The following is a 16,709-nucleotide window of genomic DNA, read 5'->3' as shown; positions in this document are numbered from 1 at the left end:
AATTAATTGTGGGTCCATTGACATCGTGGTTAGTGCTCAACATGAAGGGAACGACACGTTTTTTTGTCACACAATACAGATTGATAGCCAAATTATTTAACTTTTCAAACTTTTTTATATCACTAAGTTTAATAGGGAATTGAATATTTCCTCGATTTAAAACCGTATCAAAGTGGGGATAGCTCGATATTCTATCGCCATCTTTATGAACAGGATATAATGCCGCCGTTACTGACCAAAGAAAGCAAAATGGATCGTTATTTTTAACATTAATAACGGCCCTCTTTAGCGCAATAAAATGAGGTACTTTTATGTAAGTGGAAGCACCACCCCTTATCGGAACATAACTGCTTATGTTTACCTTTAAATGCAAGATTTCACTAAGGGCGAAACCAGATCCTTCCTCCTGAAATGCTTCTAACTTTGTTCTCAATTTATCAAACACATTGGTCTGATACCACCCCTGCAAGTTGCTACCAGAGTCAATAACGTTGTTTCTAGTAGCAAACGTCTTTAAATCTATATTTAGGTTTTTAGGATTTACAAAATTGCAAACGAGGATCACATTTACTTTCAACATGGACCGTTTCAACATGATATTAATTTTTCGTGCAAAGCTATCATACGCGCGTTGCAAAAAAATTATAGGGTCCTTATATCCTAAATTGACTATGATCCCAGTTAAAAGCCTCGAGTTAAAACAGGATTTGAGAGAATACCAAACTAAATTACGCGTATTGTTTTCACCTATTCCACAGCCTCGTTTCGAAACATCTCTTAACTGTTGCCTCAGTTTAGCCAGGTAAGATTTCAAGATTGCCAAATTGCTTTCAAGCTTAATGGGATTTTCGTTATTGTTCTTTAAAGAAACGTTATCACCGATAACCTTTTCAATCAAAAAAATGTTAGTTTTAATAATGGAAATGTGTCTCAATATTTCAGGTTTGTATTTTAACAAAATAACGAGATCTCTTGTGAGCCGTACTATGTCGCTACTAATACTTGACACTGACAAAGAAGACATAGTTACTGTAGTAACTTAATTACTTACTTACTGTAATTAACAACTTAACAAATATATCCAATGTAATGCTAAGTTTAGCGAACGAATCCACACACGGATATAGGTACTTGCAAATTGATTCACAGACAAGCGAGATGTACCATCGAAATTTGTGGACTCAATTAATCATTTGTAGAACTACCACCTTATATAGTGGCATAAGTAAGAGCAATCAACTCGTCTATAGAACCGGAAACGACACACTCGCAGATGCTGATTCAGCTTTTCGGAAATATAATATGCGCTATATTTCTTTTCCTTCAAAGTTTTATGCAAACACAGGCATTAGATACCTCCGTAGATGCTGATTCAGCTTTTCGGAAATATATGCGCTATCTCTTTTCCTTCCGAGTTTTATGCAAACATCGGCACAAGTTCTATAATAAATAATTAAAATTTCTACCTATTGATCAGTTATTGTTCTTCTATGCAACATGACCAAAGAAACTAAGAAACCCAGTAAACTGTCTTTAAAAAAATCGGCACCGGTGCCTAGTGTGGTGCAACATGTAGTTGTAAGTGCATCATCACAAAACATATTGTTACCAAAGCGAGGTCCTTTTATCAAACGAGGCCCCATTAGTGGTGATAAAAGGAAGGCGAGCGACCCTACAACTGCAGGACCATCTAAATTACGAGCTCCTGATGCAAATAAAACGGTGCTACACCCAGTGGATGAATTGGGCAACAAACCCCTACTGGATGATCAATATAGCATCATTACTATAACATCAGACGATGAATCAAGGTCTGATAATCTCAGGTACTTAAACATTTTTATCATAAAAGTTATGTTTCCTACATACTGAGCGATTTCTTACAGATCAACCGTAACGACTCATTTAGGCCGAACATTAGAAATTGACGATCTCCTCAAAGAACTTGAAGGTGGACATGGTTCTAACGGATACGATTCGAATCGGTAAATATTATCGCAAAAAAAAGCTATGTACATTGTGAACGTTGATTCTCTTTACAGAATTATTCCAACGCCGCACCTGTCGGAGGAAATAAGATCCCCACCACCACCATCTCTGGTAATGCCACCGCCGGAAACACCAACGGAGCAAAACAAGTAAGTGGCTAACATTTTACATAGCTGTTGTGTGTGAGGATGTGGCAGAGGGTGTGAGGGTATGTGTGTAATGAATGTAATGTTTGTTACAGCTCAAAGGGCAAAGATATAAATGCTATGATACAAATGTATCAGGCCGAGTTCCAGCAGCCATTTTCTCCGGAACTTCCTACTCCAATTCATGCCTCATCGATTACCATTACCCCCAAAGCGTTGGTGGAGGAAACTATCGCGCGGCTACAAAACATGCAACCGATCTACCATGACAGATTAATGGTAGCTCGGAACCGTACGGTACGACTTGTTGCCGAGTTGGACGCCTCGCGCGACGAAGAGAAGTGCCTTGAAAATGAATTGAAGTGCATAGCGGAATAAAAAAGTAATGTGTAAAAATTCATATTGTATGTAAAATTGTCTACATTTTACTAAATAAAAGCCTATTATGTTCATATGTTGTCTAATTTTTGTAATAAAAAAAAATGACCATCTCAAATGCGCATAAGCATCGTAATTTATGTGACCCAAGTATGTACTTCAAAAAAAAATTTTTTTTACGGGTATAGATATTGAATAATTATTCCAAAATGGTATCAAGTATGTACATTAGGCCATTGAATGAGTATACAAAAAAAAAATTTAAAATGCCATGACGGCTAACCCGAAAATTGAACTTTTAAGTATTACAATGCAACGTGTCACTCAAAGTACGTACCCAATGGCTTTATGTAATTACCATAATATTAATACTCAATTTCCAACTCGTTTTGATTAACACTGGTGTAGAAAAATACCTACTAAACCCTCAAAAATTTCAAACCAAATTTTTAATTTATTATCACGACATTTCCTTATACAAATGCACAGCATTGATATCGACATTGAAATGCAGTCCATACGCGCTCTATGCTTACACGGCGATATAATTATAGAACAAGCGGCAATTTTTTTATATTCATATACGTACATACTAAATAATATGGTAAGAATCCAATCTTTTCTAGTTCATTGCATTCTACCTTCTTACCAATTCACAAACAAAATACTGACCGGTCATTTCTAATAATTGACGAACTCTCCATTTCGTAACATACCTACTATAGATATTTATCATTTACGAATAAAGTTGACTGTTTTGATTTATGAAATATTCTTATCAAAATCAACTTTCTATTGCAGTTTTTAATTCCAATTCTATTGAAACGGTTAGTATCGCATTCATGGTTGATATGAGCATCGTCATATGTAGGTAGTTATTATAATGTAAAATTGTTTTACACGAAATCAATATTCTCGACGCAGTAGAAGGTACAGCAGGAACATTAGGTTTGCTGCAAAAGATTGTATTTGTTTAAATACTTTAATGAAATAAAAAAATTACATGTTAGCAATAAAATCAGCCGCTTCGGTTCTTGGACTTTGCATTCACAAATCCTATCCAACATTTAACTTCTTCACCCTTCGCTCGCAGTCGATCATTTCTACGTCCCACTTTAATCTTCTGATGTTCGTTAATAACTTATCGATTCTACTTTGTAGATCCACATGCTTCTTCTTTCTGCTCTCAACCGATTGACTGATTTTGCTCATGTTGTTTGACTTAATTCCGATTTTTAATTAAGTACCACACAGTGCATCTCATAAATTTATACCTTTCCACATCAAAGATAAGAACAACCAGAAACCAGAAAAGTTACTTACAAAGTAGTGGGGGTGGCACTAGGATTGGAATTACTAACGTTTTAGTAACTGTTCTGGTGCCTTTTTGCATTAAGATCAGCATTACTACTTTTTTAGTAACGTTTCTGGTGATTTTTTGCATTAGGATCGGCATTACTACTTTTTTAGTAACTTTTGTGGTAACTGTTTGCATTAGGATCGGCTTTCTAGGAACTTTTTTTGCGTTAAGATCGAGCCTAGTAACTTTTCTGGTGACTTTTTGCGTTAGAATTGATCCTAGTAACTTTTCTGGCGACTTTTTACATTACTACCTTTTTAGTAACTTTTCTGGTGACTTTTTGCGTTAGAATTGACCCTAGTAACTTTTCTGGTGACTTTTTGCATTACTACCTTTTTAGTAACTTTTCTGGTGACTTTTTGCGTTAGAATTGACCCTAGTAACTTTTCTGGTGACTTTTTGCATTACTACCTTTTTAGTAACTTTTCTGGTGACTTTTTGCGTTAGGATCGGCCCTATATAACTACTTATGGAGATCCAGCCTATTCTACAGGGTGTCCCTAAAAGGTCTGTACAACGCGCTACCAGGGGTTCTTGGTATCAAAATAGGACGATTTAACCCTACTTACCTCTATCCAAAAGTGCTTCGGTAAGGCGCTATCTACCGCCAAAGATTCAAAAAACAAATCGTTATTTTTATTTTATCGGAAAATGGTTTTGCCGATTAAAATGAAATTCGGGATGTGAATGTCTAATGTAAAAAGGGTCTTTGTGATATCATCGTTTTGATTGTAGTTGCTATCTAGGTGGTAAAATACTGACCATCCACATCTGAAGAGGTCTAAAACTTTTTAACTACTATTTTGACGGTTCTGAATTTTTAGACACTGATAGACAGTTTACTTGCAAACATTTTTTGTCTCTTGATGAATATCGCTATCGGTGATGGTTTACGAAAAAAAAATAAATTTAGGCATGATGAATGGCATGCACCATACATGCGATTGTTCCTCAAAAACCATAAGTGCAAGCAAGAAGTAGGCTATGAAACCGTAGTGCAAGCAAGTAATGTAGAATAAACGAACACAACAGAGTAAGTCAATGTAAATTTTCACGCATACATGATACAAAGCATTATACGGCGTAATAAATTAAACTGTGCCCTTTGCAACATTGGTACGTTATTTTTTAAAGTTTTAAGTCTTCAAGCAAAACGTAAATTGTTACAGTTTAAGAAACAACAAACAAACGTTACGCCACTCTAAGGTTTAACAGCCATCTTCTGATTTTTTGAGGAACAATCGCATGTATGGTGCATGCCATTCATCATGCCTAATTTATTTTTTTTTCGTAAACCATCACAGATAGCGATATTCATCAAGAGAAAAAAAATGCTTGCAAGTAAACTGTCTATCAGTGTCTAAAAATTCAGAACCGTCAAAATAGTAGTTAAAAAGTTTTAGACCTCTTCAGATGTGGATGGTCAGTATTTTACCACCTACATAGCAACTACAATCAAAACGGTGATATCACAAAGACCCTTTTTACATTATACATTCACATCCCGAATTTCATTTTAATCGGCAAAACCATTTTCCGATAAAATAAAAATAACGATTTTTTTTTTAATCTTTGGCGGTAGATAGCGCCTTACCGAAGCACTTTTGGATAGAGGTAAGTTGGGTTAAATCGTCCTATTTTGATACCAAGAACACCTGGTAGCGCGTTGTACAGACCTTTTAGGGACACCCTGTATAAGAGAATTATTAATTGCACCCTACCGTAATCGGAATTTGAATGAAGAGCAGCAAAATTTTAATAGACGCATGAATGCAGTATGACAAGCTGTAGAATGGTCATTTGGCAAGGTAGCCAGAGAGTTTGCTTTTCTTGATTTTAAAAAGAATCAAAAACTGTTACTGCAGGATTTGCAAAAAATGTATGCAGTAGGAACAATTTTAAGTAACTGCCAAACATGTACATATGGCAATCAAATTTCTGAATATTTTGGAATGGTTCCCCCTACATTACAACAATACCTAAATAATTATTAATCGAGTTATTAATTATGTTTAAGTATGACCTGTTTCATATTTTCATGTATATTAAAATGGTAATACATTGATGTAGTTTATAATTATGATTTTTTAGATAAAAGGTTTCAAATAGTATATATACACTCTTGTTGTTTGTTAAATAATTCAGATGTTTGATTTTGCTGCTCCTTTTCAACCTGTAGTCGCTGTAGACGTTCTTCTCTTTGCAAAGCAAACTTATTCTCTTCTAGTGCTAATTTTCTTTCTTCCAAATTCATCTTTCTTTCGTCTAATTGTAGCTGTTTTTCTTTCAACTCCCTTTCCTTATCCCATTTCTGTTGTAGAATAAGTAGACTATCCGAAATTTTACGAGATTTTCGTTTATGTGATGGCTCTAGAAGTAGTTGTTTAATACAATTAACAAGTGTTACCAAATCCAAGTACCAAGTATATTTGATGTTGGAGTTGATGTTCCGCTGATTTGTTCGTCATATGGATTTCTCTGTACGCTATTTGTTTCATTTTCCATTACTTCATCTTCAACAATAGTATATGTAACTACAATTACAAGTGTAAGGCAATGTACATTTTTGTGTTCTACATTCCACCTTCTGCATTACATGCCGCAATTGTTGCTGGCGCATCACGCACAAGTGACCCTTGCCGTTTGGACGAGCTGGAGCTGGGATTAAGAGTCTTTGTATTTGTTTTGCACTGGAATTCTCGCCTCAACTCCGTAATTTCTGTCAACAATCTGACCTTTTCATCGTACTCCTCCTCCGTGCCTGATCTATAACACTTAGGTACAGAGACCACATTTTTTGTACACGTTTGGCATACCTACTTTTTTAAATTAGCAGCATCTTCTTTCATAAAAAGTTTCAATAAATATTCCAGATGATCCTTTACACCATGTAATGTAAAGGATTTTCCAGAGACTTCTATTAAAGTTTGATGCACCCTATCCCAACCTGAAGAATCTTCGTATGGATTTTCTACCAAAACACTCTGTAAGGGCCAGTTGTACAATGCATTGAACTATAACCATAATGGAATGCGTACGCAAGTGTAATTCTTAACTAAAATTTGGTCGACTGGGTTAGAAAAGGCACGCTGTTGAGAAGTGGGATGCTATCTTTGTCACTTGCTGTTGTTTACGTTATGCATGCAAGTACGTCTTTATAATTTGCCTGTTTTCTGGTGTTTTCTCTTCATTGGAATTTAAAATGGTTAAACATTGCTGTGCCTATGGTTGCAGCAATGAATGGAATCCAAATTTGAATATTCCATTCCATACGTAAGTACATTTACTATTTTAGGTTATGTTAAGCGAATCTTTTATACGAAAAGGTGAAGTTTCTAAAAGAGGATCCTAGTTGTATCTTAAATAATTTACTTACAATTAACCCTTGGCATGCCGCTTTAACCAAATCAATTTTTAATTTACAGATTTCCTCTAAAACGGCCTGAGATATTACGATTATGGGTTCAAGCAGTTCGGTTAGTAGGGTTTAAACCAACTGCAACAACTGTAATTTGTGGAAAACATTTTACCCCAGATTCATACCTGGAATCCGCATTAAATAAAAATTTGTTAAAAAAAGATGCAGTCCCTTCGATTTTTAACTTCCCAAGACATTTGATGAAAACCATGACAGCGAGAAGAGAAATTATTCGACACGTCAAAACTTTTTGAAAGTAATAATTGAAACATTAAGACTGTAGATCATTAAGTTTTCGCTTTTAGGTAAATAAGGATTGCAGTAGTGACTGCACTATGGACGTTGACGAATTCCTTAATACAAATGACAAAAATACGCAAACATCTCCCAGAAAATTAAAGAGATCCCTAGTAGAACAGCGAATGTCTCGCAAAATAAAAATTTTGCAACAGAGGCTAAGAAGACGGGAGAGTAGCATTAAAAATATGAAAGATTTAATTAATCTCTTACGAAGCAACAAGAAATCTGATGGAGATTTGGAAGACACCCTTTCGAGAAACTTCAGCAATTTTGCATTGGAATTGTTCAAATGTGAAGCTGGTAACAAAAAAGTGGCCCCTACACAACGTAGATATACCGAAGAAATGAAAGCATTTGCTTTAACTCTTTATTTCTATTCTCCTAAAGCGTATCAATTTGTTAGGAGCAAAATTTTTTTACCTCATTGTTCAGTAATGAGAAAGTGGCTGTCTTCTCGAAATTGTGAAGTCGGTTTATTATCAGAAGTTTTTGAATTTTTGGCTAGAGAAGCCCAGCATAAAAGTAGTAATATATAGCCGCTACGAAATCTCACTAGATGAAAATCCCTAGAAAAGTCACTAGAATTGAGTGGTTCTGAACTGCGGTAGCGAGGTTTGCGCCTATGCTAACGTCAAGGGGGTCGAGGTTTGCGCTCGAGATAAAGTATCGGAGGTTTGCGTCCGAGCTAAAGTAAGTCGGTTTGTGCCTGAGGGTTCTTGTCGATGGTAGTGTACGGCCGATTCTAAATCTCACTAGATGAAAAATCCCGTAGAAAAGTCACTAGAATTGAATGGTTCTGAACTGCGAGGGTTGCGACTGAGCTAACGTCAAGGTTCTTGTCTAAAACGAATATATGGCTGTTTCTAAATCACACTAGCGTTAAGAGGTTTGCGCCTGGGCTAAAGTAATTTGATCATGTTGGAGGTTTGCGCTCAGGCATTGATTATATACTTACGAAAAGATAGGCCACCTCCTTGTTAAAAAGCGTTATAAATATGTATGTACTTACAGTTACGGAGCCATCTATGTAATAGTACATCTTATTAAATTAAACGTTTCAAGTGCAGAATTCTATTAATTTTAGCCAAGATCTTCGTCTCAGATCCTTAGGAAAGTAATATTGATATTAATGAATCACATTCATAACACTCGTATTTAAAAATGGTATCGTGTTCCTTCTTATCACAAGTAGGTAATTTTATAATGACAATGTTTCCCTTTATGTTCAAATTTTCTTCAAAACGATACACACTACAGTCTTCGTATTAGCATTGAATAATAATTTTATGGTATTAGGTACATACTACATAGGTACCTATCCAATTTTGATTTTTAAGGCAGCGCGATTGATTTATGGAGATGATTTAGTTTTACCTCCTTATGATTGTTTAGGGATTTGCTTACGCGGCGCCGGGATCTCATTGATGTCGTCGGCTATTTTAGACAGAGGTACTAAGTTTATGGCATCTTTGTTATAACTATAACCCTTAGGTACTTAAAAGTATAATTTTCGCCCAATTCACTATATATACCGTTAGCGTCCCATCTGGTTTTTATTACCTAAATGGGGTATATCGGTATATCTGTCAGTGCATCTCTTAAACTGCAACTGCAGACTGCATTCGTTGATTGTTGTTGTTTCGCGCTTTTCACGACTTTAATTAATAAAAAATATTATAATTAGTAAAATGAGTACAGCTTCCCACCGTTGTGTGTATTTTGACTGTGACAATACTCGAAAAAAGTGTCCCCAATTGGTGTTTTTTAAATTTCCTTCAGAACCAAATAGGCAAAAATTATGGGTAGAAAATAGCGGCAATTTGAACCTACTTGACATACCTAATGAACAATTAAAAAATAAACTTATATGTGAAAAACATTTTGATCCAAGTGTAATCATATGTGGCAGTTCGAAAAGGAAATTAGTTGGACATGCTGTACCGTACCAATTCGGTGCGGTGGAAACGCCATGCTCTTCTAGAAATGCTGCAGAATATGAACTCTCTGTAAAGCAGCCGATTACGAAAGTTTATTCAAAGAAGACATTTTCTGATGATTTATCCCAAGCCGAATCTGACAAACGCGAGACCAAACGTAATTTAGAACAGGAGGAAGTGCATTATCTGACACCGGCCAAAAAAAGACGAGTAAGTGTACCTGAGCCAATTTATGTATCTTTACTTTGTGCTAAAAAAGAAACCGCGTAGAACGAATATAGTTACATTTTTCGACAACCGTCAGTTTTAAATCACTTTTCCACCTATCGATAATGTTTTTCGATCTAATCTATCAAGAAAAATGCATTTGTCGATCAGGCGTTTATGGATCTACAAGAAAGACAACACCCAGAACAACATCATGTCAAAAAAAATTTTAAATGTTTTGCTACCGTATGGTTATCGCTATTATGGTTTATCGATATTTAAAGACTATGCAAACAAACTGTATTGTTAAATTGTATCAAATGTATCAAATTCACGTTGTAAAAGAGCATTTTGGAGAAAGATACACGTAGGATGGTGCTATACAGGCTGATTCAAATGCGCCACCATGGGGATCTCGGAAACTGTAACATGTAGCTATAGATAGTTTAAATTTGGCAAAGTTGCGTATTTTGATGGTTAACAAAATGCCGATTTGAAAGTAAAAAAATTACGACTACTGTCGGAGATATCCTGAAAAAAACGAAATCTTGCAAAATCGTTTTTATTTTTTACCGAAGTTGTTTAAAAAAAGATTTCAATAAATGACACATTATTATGACCACTTTTTCCCTCTACAAGATGCTAGTTTTAAATTTTAAGTCTGACGTTTCGTTTGGTTTTTCTTATGGAAGCCATTTTTACTTTTTGTGTCAGTTGATAGAGCATTATTTTTCAAATTTCAAAATGTAAATATCACGTTATAGAATTTGGTTACTTTTTGGCACGTACTGAAATAAGATAGTAGTAAGTTGTAGATATACAGTTAGGAGCCCATTCGGCAAAGACTAACACTGTTATCCGCATTTTGAAGTAATGTCCTTTTGTTTTAATTATCTGTGACGGTTGTCGAAAGAAATCAATACAGAATGATGCGTACAAAAAAACTTTTTGGTCCATTCATTCATTAAGAGTAATTTGACTACTTTCTTAAACACGTATTTGCTTTTACAGATGTCCCCTGATACTATCGAACCCTCCCCCCTACAAGATACAACAGTTCCTGTTAAGACGAATACTGTATCTGTAGAGCAATATACGCCTCGAGAAAAAAAGTTGATGCGGAAACTATCGGCAAAAAACGCGTTACTAGTTAATAGTAGAATGAAAACATTAAGAATGAAACGGAAGTTAACCGCCATGTCCAGAAGAAATGTTTTGAGCGGTTTTCTAAAAAACCATTCCAAAGATGCCCAAACATTGATAAATATGACTTTATGTCATAAAAACAATACTAAGTGGACCTCTCAAGAATCAACTCTGGCGTTATCTTATTACTACAAATCACCGACATTGTATAAATACATGAGAGAAAAATCAAAAATACCCTTACCATACCCTTACCATCAACACGCACCATTAGGCAATGGTTACAAGTCTTTCATTTGACCACCGGTGTCGAAACTACATTGATTACCAAATTTCTCACAAAAGTGAACACATTTGATGATAAGGATAAACACTGCGTACTACTTTTCGATGAAATGTCACTTAAAAAGTATCTGCAATATAACAAAACATTAGATCTTATAGAAGGTTTCGAAGATCTTGGACATTTGGGACGCTCTTCTAAGATAGCTAGTCAGGGTCTAGTTTTTATGGTACGTGGTTTGTTCTCATCCTGGAAGCAACCATTATCGTACTATTTATCAGAAGGAGGTGTACGGGGAAGTTCATTACTTGAGCTCATAAAGGAAAATATTAAAAAATGTGCATCTATTGGGTTAAAAGTAGTAGCCATTGTTTGCGACCAAGGTTCCCACAACCGCTATGTATACAACGCACTGCAAATAACCAAATTTAAACCCTATTTTATTTTTCAAAATGAACGGATTTATGCGTTATACGATACACCACATCTCATAAAGTCAATTAGGAATAATTTGTTAGGAACAGACATTTTTATTAATTCAAATAGAGTTTCCTGGAACGACGTCCGTGCTACCTACTATATCAATAAGAGGTCGAAGTTTGCATCTGCTTTGATGAAGATATCCGATAAACATATATCTCCCAATAATTTTGAACGAATGTCCGTTAGGTTAGCTGTTCAAGTTTTTAGTCAACGAATGTCAACTGCGATGGAGACTGCAATTTTGACTGGCGATTTAAAGTCCACATCCGCGGTAACCACGTGTAAATTTTTGAAGACAATCAATGACATATTTGACTGTTTAAATAGTCGAGTACTCTATGACCGTCATCCACTAAAAAGCGCGTTGTCTTCGAAAAATACCAAAGGGCACAACGTATTGACCGAAGCTGTGCAATATCTAAATTGTGTTAAAATTTATAACAACAAAAATGAAGAGCGGAAAAATGTATATTGCTATAACGGATTAATTCAAACGATCACCGCCATACTACAAATATTTGAAAAGGTTAAAGAAGACGGATATGCATTTCTGTTGACGAGTAGGTTGCAACAGGATCCACTCGAAAACTTATTTTCCGTTTTGCGAAGTAGAGGTGGATACAATCCCAATCCCACAGTGAAGTCCTTCCGACAAGCCCTGCAGCAGAATATGCATGTCAGAATGTTGCAGTCTTGTGGAACGGGAAATTGTGAAATTGATTTAGACGAACCGTTAGACTTAGATGAACTCGAGGGCGAAATGGAAAAAGAAAATGTTGATATAACAAGAACAAACATCGTTAGTCAAGAAATCAACCAAGACGAAGAAAAAGAAACATCTCAATATGCAGTTAACCAGAATGAAGGAGATCAAGAAGGTCCCCGTGTTTTTGCAGAAAACAGTAGTGCAGTGACAGTGACACTGAGTGATTTCGAAAAAAATGCAATCACATACTTTGCTGGATATCTGCTTTATAAATGTGATCTAAAATTTATGTGCGAATTGTGTAAAACAAATAACCAAAAAAGTGACGAAGTGCGCGCAACAAACGAAATTTTAATTTTTTTACGGGATTATGGCGAGAGTGACAATATAGATTTTTTATATCGGCCAACAGATGTCATTGTACAAATTGTTTTGTTTTGTTTAAATATTATGGACAATTTTTTTTTAAATAACAAACATATACCTTTTTTTAAAAAAACACTTGTTTTAGAAATTAACGAAAACTTAAAAAATAAATTTCCTATATGGTTAGATAAAAATAATAAATGTGTAGAACATAACCTGTATATAATAGATTTACTTGTTAATTGTAAACTTTATAAAATGCTAGCGACAATGTCAAAATCTTTCAAGACCGTTAAAGCTCAATCGTCATCTACTAGAAAACTAAATATAGTGCAACATAAGTAGTTATATGTAGGTATGATTGTACTTAGGTATTTTTACGAAGGTACGGATTTTCATATTTAATGTATTTTGCGAGGTATTTTGTTCAAATTTTTAGTTTATAGTTATAGGGAATATGAAGTATGAACTTAGATAGGTATTAAGTATAAGATAAATAGGTGGGCATGTTAGCAGTTTACACTTTACATGCATTAAACTTAAAAAATATATTGGTATAAACTATAAAGAAAACTCGACTAAGCAAAACTTTTTTTAAGCTTCATTTAGTATGCTTTCTAATATTAAATTGGCATTCTTTTTTGAAAGGGTATTTGCATAATGGTTACGTAAAATCCGTGTATTTTGTATAGCAATATCATAGGTATATACGAGATAACTCACAAATACAAATTGCCATAATTCATAATTTTGGTCATCGGCATCCCTAAAGTTTAATTCATATTAAATTTAGTAATATTGATATATGCAGCTAGTGAGCAAGAATAGATTTTCAGTAACAAAAAACAGTAAATACTACCGTCTAATGACTTTCAGACTACGTTTTTTTTTCGTTAAAATGATATTCGAATTTTTGGAGTGGGTATTCCGAAAAGGTTATACTATTAGTTCATGTTCAGGTAAATTTAATTTTTTCGGAGTCTCCATTTCTATCAGCTAATATGCGAAACAGTCGTTCATTCATTAATGAAACTCGAAAGCATAAAAATTACTCTTGTCATTATCACCATCACTATACCTATACCTACATATTAAATTTCAAAACATTCTTGCCGTGAAAATTACAGATATAATCAAAACTAACTTCTACAATCAAGACGCAAACAATTTCATTATGAAAAGCGCTATCTGTTATAATTTCTTCTCAATTTTGTGTGGGAGTAGCACTTCGAATTAAATAATGATCATTTTATGTGTAACGTTTCTTCCTGTACTGTGGCCTATCTTGTTCGTAGTACCTATATAATCAATGGCTCAGGGATAAAGTATCAGAGGTTTGCATGAAGTGGTTTGTTTATGAACTGAAGGTGGTATATAAAGGATGGGAATGAGTGCTGTAATATTCATCTTGGTATAGAAAGAGCATCCGTTACGATGACAAAAACAGCATCAACCACAACAACAACATTTGTAAAAGTGAGCCGAAACCGCAAGAGAATTGAGGATTTGCTTACGAAAATAAAGAGATTAAAATGGGACCTGGAGGTATTCGAGGTGCAACGAAAATTGAGTAAAGTGCGCTTGCACACAAGAAGTTGAAAGAGCCAACGTCTATCAAAATTACTATTTTTTGTACTACACATGTATATTTAAGGGCTGGCGCTCGTATCAATAATTATTATATGTACTTCAGCAGCAGTAAAGAAATAAAACACGCATGAATATTTGTTGTATAATTATTTAACCACGAGTGAAATTTCCTAAGTACCTACGCAATTGAAGTGCTAAGGAGAAATGGGTTTAATCATAATGAATTACATTGACCTGTGCACGTAAAAATAAACATTTTATCTCGGAAACCTTCATTTCAATTTACGTTGTTAATATTAAGCATAGGTACCTTATTTATTACTAATGGGTCACATTTTTAAACCTTAATAGAACTAATTTTTGATAGCTGCAGAATATAAGTAATTTTAGGTAAATGAACATTTTGCAAAAAGCAGCACATTTATTCAAAAAAGGTGGGAGAACAAATTTTGACCAATATTTTGGATGGAAATCCAAAAAAAAAACTGCTCCGATGTTGCAGTAAATCCAGCGGGATTTACTCGAAGCGTTTATGATACAGCGGAAGCGAGCAGCGTTCGAATGCGATATCGGCACCTTGTAGGAGAATGAATGAATACAACTCATATGTATCCGCGGAGTTCGTCTGAAACACCATCACCTTTATTAGGATGAAGGCTGCCCGCGCGCGCTCCGCGCGGCTGCTGCACCGCCGCGACCGCGCGGTCCCCCGCGGCTGTCTATCATCCGCCAGCAGCGCTGGCTACTTAGAGTAATGACACACACAGCGGTTTGTGGCGACTCGTCGGCCGCCGCTTGACGATGACATACAGCGCGGTTTTTGCCGACTCGGCCGATGGGCGGCTGTGAAACGTACAATTACAACATTGCGACAGAACCAAGTCTGCCTGATTAACATGGACAACGATTTAGAATATCTAGTGCTTTTGGGCTTGCTGTATTTGCGTTGGAAAAAAAGAACGAAGAAGAATAGACGAATGTGGGTGCATCCAATTGTAAATGATCGCCTAACCAAAGGACATTTTTATACTCTATTTTCTGAAGTACGAGAAGATGAAGACAAATTTTTTAATTACACCCGTATGTCATTGGCTTCTTTTGACGAACTACTTTGTTGTATAAGAGAAAAAATAATGAAGAAAAACACACGTATGAGAACTTGTATTACACCAGAAGAAAAATTGGTCATAACTCTAAGGTAAGTAAAAAAAACATTACAAGCTGTTTTTACCTCATACACGCACTAGAGGAAATCCCAGGGCACTTACAGTCAGAGATAAATATGCACACTATTTTGCCAATAATTGACTATTAATATTATGTTCGTCTTGTTCCTGTATCTAATAATAAACAAATTTACTTACCTAATTTTTTTTTATCATCCAAAGTCAGCTCACTACCAAAACCAAAAAGCTCTGTAATTTCTTCCCAGCATTGTTTTCTTTTGATTCTATCACTGTAGTCGGTTTGGGTCATATCCCATAATGCTGGACGATCATGTACTTCGTCTATCAATTTCTCAATATCAAGATTCTTCTCTATAAGCTGCAACGCTTGTTTCGAAGCCATTTCTAACTTGATACTGCAAAATCTGTACGCTGTTTGTGAAAAACGCGGACGAAAACCGATGTGTGTGTCAGTACCTATATAAACCCATGTAAATAAGCGCCGCTCCGGCAATAAAACGCCACGCGTTTCTTGGTGTAGACTACGTGCCGAGACGGTCTAGCAACGACCGCCGCCGTGTGTGTTTTGCATGATTTGAAAATATAAACATAAGTGCCGACTCGTCGGCCGAGTCGGCCGACGAGTCGGCATAAACCGCTATGTGTGTCATTACTCTTAAGCTTGATCGTGGGAGCGCGCCTCGCGCGCTTCCTTTATGGTTTATGCGATCGCCGTAATTTTGTGTACATTACGTACAATTGGTAAAAAGCGAGATCGTGGAAGTACGCTACTTGTAGCGAGCTTCTTTATTTATGCGATCACATTTGAAACTGATTAGAACCTACGAATTTTTGTAACCGCGAAATTTTTGAACATAATAAGCGGTCTTGCTTCAAGTGCGCTTATGCAATTATACATGCGGTCTCCTGCATTTTAGGCTGCATAACCTCATGTATAACGATATGCGTAGCTATTTTTTGTACACCAATGTAGACACGATTTCTTTTAGTCCATGATTCCTGAACACACCACCACCACCACCACCAAGTAAAAAAGAAGGGTTTACTTGTTGCGTATCTCCTGCATTTTGATCTGCATGAGCTTTACTATTACGCTATAACTATTTTTTCTATACCAATGTTTTCACACAGACATCTTTTTTCTTGCCTATGATTCATGACCACACCACCACCATGTAAAAAAGAAGACTTTATGTGTTGCTTATTTGCTATT

At 35.5% G+C, this 16,709-nt stretch overlaps 1 protein-coding gene across 1 annotated transcript; it reads left to right on the top strand.

Moving 5' to 3' along the window:
- The first annotated feature begins 1,497 nt into the window (after positions 1 to 1,497).
- Positions 1,498 to 2,513, top strand: LOC116165838. The gene is made up of 4 exons (XM_031480534.1): positions 1,498 to 1,826; positions 1,887 to 1,985; positions 2,043 to 2,138; positions 2,231 to 2,513. The coding sequence occupies exons 1-4, from the start codon at positions 1,498 to 1,500 to the stop codon at positions 2,511 to 2,513; spliced, it is 807 nt and encodes a 268-aa protein (XP_031336394.1).
- The last annotated feature ends 14,196 nt before the right edge of the window (positions 2,514 to 16,709 follow it).

Source organism: Photinus pyralis, unplaced genomic scaffold, assembly GCF_008802855.1.
Source record: "Photinus pyralis isolate 1611_PpyrPB1 unplaced genomic scaffold, Ppyr1.3 Ppyr1.4_LG1, whole genome shotgun sequence".
In the NCBI taxonomy this organism is placed as follows: Eukaryota; Metazoa; Arthropoda; class Insecta; order Coleoptera; family Lampyridae; genus Photinus; species Photinus pyralis.
The sequence above is the reverse complement of the archived record's forward strand: the minus strand, read 5'-3'. Positions and strand labels throughout refer to the sequence as shown.